Below are 9204 nucleotides of genomic sequence, written 5' to 3' on the forward strand. Positions count from 1 at the left end.
TTATTTTCAGGAAACAAGTGTATAATGTATATTTACTAAGTCAATTTTGCTAAGTCAATTTTGCTAAGTCAATTTTTACTAAGTCAAAATATATACCTCTTAAAAAAAATTATCTCATCAAAAAATGAAGATCCTGAAATTTAAATATCAGTATGAGAATTCATTTTGTGCTAAGCCAAAGACCACTATTAAAATACAGATTAATCTCAATTAGCATTAGTTTTTCATGTGAGTAAGAGAACCCTAAAAAGTGGCTAAAATACAAATAGCCATCTATTTCTCCGATGTGAATAAAGTCCAAGGAAGGCACTCCAGAGCTTGTCTGGTGGTTCCAAAATTATCAGTGCTCAAGTTCCTCCAGATCTCTGCACTGTAATGTCAAGAGTTACATAGATATAATCTGGTCCAGGATGGCTGCTAGAGCCCCAGCCATCACATCCATGCTCTAATCATCAGTAGAAAGGAAACAAAGAAGAGCAGGTTGTGCCCCCACTTTTTAAGAACAAATCTTACAAGTCCCACCAATACTTCTATTAGCTACAATGGAGCTCATAAACTTTTAACTGGGAAATCATGTGCCCAACTCAAACTTAAGGCTCTATTAATTTTAGGGAATTGGGTAAAATGGTTATTGGTAGGAAACTAGCTGTCTCTGCCAGACTCAGGGAGGGGAATTACCTCATCTATCATGAGCCTTAATGTGAATGAGTCTATCAACTCCTTTTTGAAAGTGAGATTTCATAGGTAAAAAAGACTGGAGATTATATGAGGACACTAGGCTGGGGACAGTGGAAGCTTCCTAATGGGGTGGATAAAGGATATTGAAGGGAAACCTCTGATTTAGAAAGTTGCTCAGAGCCATCATCAGACCCAACTCCATCTTTCTCATTTATACTGTCATCCATTTAAAGAGTTTGGATTTTATACTAACAGGGAAGAGGTCATTTATATTTATTTTGTTTCAAAAGAATAAATTATTTTTTAGAAGATTTAATCACAATTTTGGTTGCATTCTTTCCCCTCTTTTTTAGAGAAATGTCTTCCAATGCCAAAATGGGTTCTGGATTTCCATGGTTATTTTATTCGTCCTTATGAGTTTGTCTTTCCCTTCCCATGAACCCCAAAAAGAATGGAAAAATGGCACCATATTGATAAAAAAAAATGTGATGTCTCCCAAGACATTCTTTAAATGTCCTATGTGCAAATATGGACAAAATGAATGACTCGGATCAACTAAGTGAACATTTCTGCACAGATGTTTGAGGTGAAACTGGCTGGCTTTGCAAAGCAGTTCTCTTTATATTCTAGCAACATTGCTTTACAACGTGTCTGGGTGACAGGCCAATTTCTTAAGCGATTTATACATATTTAGTACTTTCCAGCACTTTTGCTCTTAGAACTAACTGATGGGGTAGAGGAGCTAACCACTCAGTGCTATGGAACATTGCCTTAGCAGAATCATTGGTGGAAAAATCATACATTTCTCCATTAGACACCTCAGTTCTCAAAAATTTCACTCACTTCCAGCAGTCTCATCTTTTATATTTTGATATCTTTACTCACAATAAGAGAAAAAATTCAGTAAGATGTTAGAGGAAGGAAGGAATGGTAGAAAAAGAAAAGATGAAGATTCAAGTGGGAATTTTACGACGTTTCATCATGTTTGCTGCAAAGTAAGCACTTGCTGCGCATGAATGCTTGTGTGCAGGAAAGTTCCACCTCCAATCACAGCGGTGAAGTGGCTGTGAACTGAATGCCACCGGCCTCTTTGGGCAACCTCTGCCTTCACCCTGTGCCTTTTATAAAGACAGACCAAGCATGTAGTGGCTTACCCCACCCCAACCCCCTGCAACCATCCCCACCCTTGGCTGGTTATTTAGATTTTTCTTAAGAGGTTGATGAGATCAGGAAAAGGTTCTGTTTTGGCCTGCACTCACGAACAAACTTCATCTAGAAAACCATTCATATATTGCAAAATAAAACGATCCTTGTCACTTAAGGGAAAACATTGTCTTTAGTAGCTCCAATCTTCCTCTCCTGCTTTTTCCATCTCAGAAGGTTTTTTTCTGTTTTCTTATCCTCCCTCCTCCCTTTTGCTTCTACCATCTCCTAAAGAGGAGTATAAAGGCTGGTGAGAGCTTAGTTACCTTCCCATGAGGCATATGAATAGTACATTTAAACTGGGATAAAAACTACAGAGAAGCAGCTCTGCTGGTGGAATTTAGGCGAATGAATAATGGAAAGAGCTGGGTATTGCAGCCAAAGAGAACTGGAATTGATTCCCAGTTCTGTCATTTAGAAACTGTCTTCAGCAAGTTATGAGCTTTTCCTGTGCCACAATTTCTTTGTTTATAAAATTGAAATAATAATATCTGCTTCATAGTTATTTCAGAATTAACTGAAACTTTTTATGTAAAACTTAGTGCACTATTTGACACACAATTGGCATTTAATAAATATTACTACTCTAACCTTACCAGAAGGGAGATGGAAGAGTTGGGACAAGTCATGGGGCTGCCTCAGTATTCAATCTGCTGGGAACAGAATCAATCGACAGAGTCATGTGTGTGTGTGTGTGTGTGTGTGTGTGTGTGTGTTTGTGTGTGTGTTTGTATTTAGGGGAAGGAAGCTTATTCAACTGCATTGATTTTTTTTTTTCATCTGTCTTCTTAAGTACTTTTAGTGTCTGATACTTCCTGACATCAACAAAAATAGGAAACTAAGGAGGTCCTTGATGAACAAGAAATTAGAGCCAATAAGGCTGAGTGGTTTGGGAGTTATTCTGTCCATGTGCTGATAGAAACCTAATGAAATATTTTTATCCCATTCCTGTGCACCCTAGATCTACTTTCTCTTTTGGATGGTGCTGATCAAGTGATAAATTTCTCTAATCTTCATTTTCTGTGCTGGCCACTCTGTTTGGAGCCAACACATTCTTTTTCCACATGTGTTAATATCACTGTCTTAGGATCTGTCAAAATGAATAATAACTTCCTTCTCTGTGCCAGACCTGATTTGATACTCTTAATGGCAAAGATTCAGACCTTTCTTGGCACCAAAATACAGGAACTGGGCACAGATCTCATAGCTTTGTTTGTTCCTTATCAAGCAATGCCCAGTGTTTCCATACTACTAGCTATAGGGGCCAAGGGAAAACTTGTTCACTGCTGCAGGTTCATTAATAAAGATCACTGACAAATTTAGATCAATATGAAGGAAAGGCATAACATTTTATTATTTAACATGTTGAGAGAAGGCAAACACAGGTGAATCACAAGAGTAATGTCCCAATTTTCTATTGGGGTACAGAGCTTTTATACCTATCTCCATGGTGAAAGAGGAGATGGGGGATAGGAGTAAGTGATTCTCAGGGGGTATAATGGGCCTGGAGAATGTACTTTGCCTGGGCAAAGTCTATTTGGCCCACAGAGCAGACAATGACTGTAAATGATTCTCTTCAAAATATTGACTAGGACTGAAATTTAAGACAATGGTCTGTGACAAAAGTTAGTCCAGATGTGTTGACAAACTCCAATCTTCCTTTGTGTGATAAGAGTTAAGTTAATGAAAACTCAGAGAAAAAGGCCAGAGAAAATTTTCTTCTTTGGCAGGTCTGGACTTTAGGCAGATAGGGGAACAGCTTCATCCTGTGCTTTGGAGAGTGACAGAAAAATTAGAGAAGGGGGAGAGAGGATGTCAGAGACCTCAAGGCTGCTTCTATCATGTCAAAGCACAATATTTGGGGGGTAACAGCTTTCTGGACCCCAACAAGGCCCTGCTGTCCTTGTTCTGCTTTGCCATGGCATGCAAGGTCCAGCCTCACATCAGGTGCTACTCCCTCTCTGACTGTAGGTGGATGTCTTAGAGTCCCTAACCCTGTTCGGGATCATCCTTCAGGAAATTAACAAGGTCATGAGACTTCCAAGAATCATCTTTCTTGGGGCTAGACTGCAGACCCATGGTAAAACTTACTCATGACTTTCCCCAGGATAAGAACTCAGGCTCCTGTCTGTAATGAGATCATGTCAGCCCTTTCTTCTGGTTTGTTTGGGAAAACCACTGGCTGTTTTTTATAAAAACATTTGGAAGACATACATATATAAAACAAGAAAGTAAGTATGATACCTTAAAAAAGAACATGAAGCAATGTCTGAGCATCTTTATCCCATGGAAGATCTGCAGATAACCCGCAGATATGTGGGATGAGTGTAGGCCGTGGCTGCATTCTTTGTTTGAGTTATGGCTGCCACAATTTATTAATACACCATTCCCATAATAAAGAAAAGTGGATAAATGGTGGGTTATGAGAAATCTATGCCCCTCTCAGGGTTTTCCTGATAATCCTCACAATATTCACTATTGAATTACTTCTTCTGGGGGGGTTCTAACTTCAGGTCCATGGACACTCAAGAAGTCTGTGACACAGCTATATCTCAATTATAATGTACAAAAGGTCTTCAAAAAGTTCATGGAAAGATTTATATTATGTTTTATGGGCCGGCCCGGTGGTGCACTGCTATAGTGCGCTGCTTGGGAAGCGCGGTGGTGCTCCCGCCGAGGGTTCGGATCCCACATACAGACCGGCCGCTCAATGGCTGAGTGAGGGGCGGGAGCAACAGTGAGGGTTGTGATCCCGTGGCCGGTCCCGGTCCGGTACGGGCGCGACACTGAGGGTTGCGATCCGTTGCCGGTCACGAAAAAAGACAAAAAGGAAAAAAAAAATTTATATTATGTTTTATTTCTATTTTCCCATTAATTTTTTGAAGTACCCTCACATATCACAACTAAAAATATTTGACAAATTATTTCAGTGAAATTAGTTTCATTTGTTAGAGTAAAAATTTTTATTTTTTGCTTCTAGAAACATTATTCTGAGAAGTCCATAGGCTCCACAGAACTGTCAAAGAAACCCATGGCACTAAAAAGTTAAGAATCCCTGAGGTAGTGGAAGTGCCTGTGGGAGCCAGGAGGTCTTTTTAGATGACTTGCTAATTTCATTAGTCCAATTTTCACAGTTCTCAGTTTTCTCTAACGTGGTCTCAACACCCTAGTCTCAGCCTCTGTAGGTTGGTGCTGTCTCTGTCTATGAGGTGTTGTAATTGTCAGTCTTTTTTTGAACAGAACACTACTTTTAATATGGTAACAGTGCAATTCATAGTGGGAAATTTCTTCCTGTTCATTTCAGTGTTTATTGACCAAATCCCATGTGCTGGTTACTATGCTAGTCAAGGTCAATGAAAAAAAAATCAGTGCCCTTTATCAGCTTACAGTCTAAGGTGTATGTGTATGTAATAACTTCTTGATTTACGTCTACCCCCTCCACAGATCTTGGAGACATCTGAGGTTTAATGGGGACTTTCCAGCATTCCAGACTGCTGCCCTGCAATGAAGCTCTGAGTCACGGTCTTCGGGACTAAGGTACTGGCAGCAATGAGGAACCCGGGACAGCCAACCTCACTAACGTTCACTCTGAGCAGAAGCCCAAAGTGAGTCTGGCCTGAAATCAGAGCAAGCACTGGAGAAAGACTTCTTTGTTAATGGAAAGAGGAAAGGAGAAAAACGTTTCCAATAAATTGCAGCAAACTTTCCACCATTCTAAAGAACCTACCTTCCTTATCAATGAGGACGTCCTATCTAGTGACTCCCATTCTAGTCTTTTGCCAGAAACAGTGTGTGTCAATACTGGTGAAAAAATAAAGAGAAGCACTCAGAAAAATAGACCTGGAACTGTGATACTGTCAAAACCATCAAGTAGGAGAATTATGTCGCAAAGCCACTTTAGCCCACCTGTGATCCCATCTCGCAGGCCTGGATTCCAGGTATGCTATATCTGTGGCCGAGAATTTGGGTCCCAGTCCCTTGCTATTCATGAGCCCCAGTGCTTGGAGAAGTGGCGTATTGAAAACAGCAAGTTGCCCAAGCATCTGAGGAGACCAGAACCCTCCAGACCACAGCCTCTCAGTGGCAGTGGGTCCTACAATCTCCAGGCAGCTAATGAGGTTGCATTTCAGAGTGCCCAGGCTCAGCTGCTGCCCTGCAAATTCTGCAGTCGCACGTTCTTGCTAGATCGTCTCCTTGTTCACCAGAGAAGCTGCAAGCCAAAGGGTGAGGATCCTAGAGCACCAAACCCCAACAGTTCTGACGATCTTACTGGTCTCAAGAAATCTTCTGGTAGAATCCCAGCCCAACAAAGGACTCTCATCTGCTATATTTGTGGCAGAGAATTTGGCACACTGTCCCTTCCTATTCACGAGCCCAAATGTCTGGAAAAGTGGAAAATAGAAAATGACCGACGCCCTAAGGAGCTCCGCCGGCCCCTCCCACAGAAGCCTCAGCCCCTTTCAACTGGACAGTTCACCCAAGAGGGGCCAAGTCAAGCTCAGCTTGTGCCCTGCCCAAATTGCAACCGGACCTTTGCCCCAGACTGCCTTCTGGTACACCAGAGAAGCTGCAAATCTCAGTCTAGTGGGCCAAGAGATCAGAGTTTGACCTTAGGGAGTAAAGGTGGCTTAAAAGAGTCCACCAATTCCAAGCAGCAAAGGAACATGGCAGCACCCAGTGTAACTGATAAGGTAACTTATATCACATAAAGTGCATTAGGTGGACCTGGGGGTGCATTCTGCTTCCAGGGAAATAAGAAAAATCTATCCCCAGAATCAGCTGCTTCAGCCTCTAGGATTTTTTTCTTTCAATGCCTTATTTCTGCCTTAATGCAGCCTGTCCAATCCGACCCCCTGTTGGACTCCAGAGGCTATATATTCTCTTGGCAAAATAGATATAAGAGCATCCTTGCCTGATGGGTTCATATTCCTCTTCAATTCTGCTGATTAAAAGAAAGAGAGATGAACTTCTTTCCTCTCTGATCTCTCTTACCAGTGATCCCTGGGAGAGACTGCTATTTGAAAATGAGTCATTAATGCTGTGTCTACATTACAAAGATATTATTCCCATTCCAGCAGCCAATATTTATTGCTGGTTTATTTTAGTCATCTACCTTAGGAATTCATTTTTGGCAATGCTGGGTTGTGCTGAGTTTATCTTACTAAAATAGAATCTGTGTCAAAAACCCCAAATGACTTTAGCAACAATTAAATAGTGGTGCACTTGCAGAAATACACATGTTCTGAAAATATATCATGTTTTCTTTTAACACTTATGTAGTTATAGTGAGTGGGGAATTAACCCCCACATAGACACTGAAGCAACTAGTTTTATGTTCACGGTTCTAGGAGGTTCTCAATTCCTGCTGCTGCTCTGTACCCTGTGTTTGGGTTGAACGCAGGGCCCTGAGCCTCACTTTGGACCATTGTAAATTAATATGACCCGAGGTATCCCCAACTTCTAGGGGAAAGAGTTGTTGGGCTTTTACCTAAAGTCCCACCACTAAACAGGACTGGGAGGAATGAGTATGAGAGTGGATCCCTGAAGGATAGGGCATGGCCCATGCTCTTTGTCCTGCCATTAAGCCAGGAAGCCTTGTGTCACATCTTAAAGATTATCAGATCATGAGAAATAGGAGGTGGTAAAAGTCTTTTCTCCATGGCTTGCTACTTGAAATGCCTAGCCTGTAGGGATTCTAAACATGGACTGTTTTAGGGAATCTAACGTTATACAAGTTATCATAAAAGATTAAATCAAAGGGATGTGTGGCAGGGGCATCCTTTATTTTTAGTCCAATTTTAAAATGAAATGATTACGGTCTTACTGGTTTAGAAGATTCCAAGACAATGATTCTAAAGCCGAAGAGTCAGACTAACAGATGCTGGGCACGTTTTCCTACCAACATTAAAGAGAAAACAGCTAGTTTCTTTGCCTAATGAAAAACCCAAAGTCTTAAGTGTGGCATGGGCTTCAAGCTGGTCTCAGAAACATGACGTGTTTTTCCCATCTTCTGGCTGTTGCTTTTCTTTTAGAACGTGTGGGGGTCTGGATTCAGAGAGTAACAGGATCTATGTGTCTCAGGGTCACAAATCAGAAACTCCATAGAGTTCTGACTTACAGCCCTGTTTCTTGATTGTATGCATTTACTTCAAATGTTCTCATTACAGATGGAGAGATAGGGAAGAGTGTGGTTAGGATTCTTGTGCTTGTTGTTGTAACAAATACTTTGTACTTCAAAAATGGAGCCAACAGACTGAGCACAGCGTGTTCTCAGTCACGACTGCTAAAAGAGGCTGGCCCACACCCACAGCTTCACAAGAAGACACCTTCCTGACTCACCCAGTCGTCTAGTGGGAGAATAATATCAAGGAGAGGCCAGCCATGGCCCCTCACGGCTCGTGCATTTAGGTGAGAGAGTGGGGAGTCTGTCTAGAGAACTTGGCTATGCTAAGCACCCCAACCCTGCTCTCAGGCCTTGAAACGCACGTGTCAGTGGGAAACTGGCATCCACTGCTGTCAGATGTGCACTGGCCTGTTTGGAGACCACACAGGCTTCAGTGGAGGGCAAGGAAAGGTCATCCAATATAGGGTCCGTTTAGCTGCCAGATTTAAAACAAGCTTGAGTTAACTAAAATGGAGAAAATGCCTAGGCTTCAGAGAAGCATAAGATCTTTTGAAGCAATGGGTTTTATCCTTTCCCCAGAGAAGACATTCCATAGTGCTTTCAGAAGAAAGCCCTTCCTTCACAGTGTAGTTTTCTCTTTTACTTACGATTTGATCCTGTCTACTGATGTTTTTCTTTCTTTGTATCACTTAAAATTTAGATAGAGCTAGCAATCACTCATTTTCCATAAAGAACACTACCCTATGCATTATTAGATTTCAGAATTTCATCTGCCTGTGACGGCTGACTTTTGGCTGATACACACACATTCCTTTTTACAATTCATATGTCTGCTTCATTTCTGCTCGTCATTTAGAACAATTTCCCTCTAGAAGCCTTGATCTGACTTCAGATTAGAATAAGCTATCTTGCCCGATGCTGTCAGGGGCTTCAGTCTTGTAGTGAATTCAGGTGAGGTTAATATTTTCAGAACCATGATCATAGTACCTGGAAAACAATTCACTCCAGTTGGGTGATAATGACTGTTTCATTGGCAGAGTATGTTACCTTTCGCTCAGGATGTTCCTCCAACATAGATTGGCTCAGTTCTCTTATGACACAGATGCTCCTGTTATCACTTCTATCAAATCTAAACACAAAGGCTGATAAGTTCTCTTGCAAGATCTTGGCGGGCATTTCGCTTTGCTCTCTAATCACTG

General features: G+C 41.4%; 1 protein-coding gene across 1 annotated transcript; it reads left to right on the forward strand.

Moving 5' to 3' along the window:
• Positions 1-5329: 5329 nt before the first annotated feature.
• ZNF474 (zinc finger protein 474) lies at positions 5330-6947 on the forward strand. Its single transcript, XM_008587047.1, has one exon. It carries the CDS (start codon positions 5538-5540, stop codon positions 6588-6590), a length of 1053 nt encoding a protein of 350 aa, XP_008585269.1. The 5' UTR covers positions 5330-5537; the 3' UTR covers positions 6591-6947.
• The last annotated feature ends 2257 nt before the right edge of the window (positions 6948-9204 follow it).

Source organism: Galeopterus variegatus, unplaced genomic scaffold (genome assembly GCF_000696425.1).
Source record: "Galeopterus variegatus unplaced genomic scaffold, G_variegatus-3.0.2 Scaffold4232, whole genome shotgun sequence".
NCBI lineage: Eukaryota > Metazoa > Chordata > Mammalia > Dermoptera > Cynocephalidae > Galeopterus > Galeopterus variegatus.

Coding starts and splice junctions, on each gene's coding strand:
- ZNF474 (XM_008587047.1), top strand. CDS start 5,538: ATGGAAAGAGGAAAGGAGAAAAACGTTTCCAATAAATTGCAGCAAACT.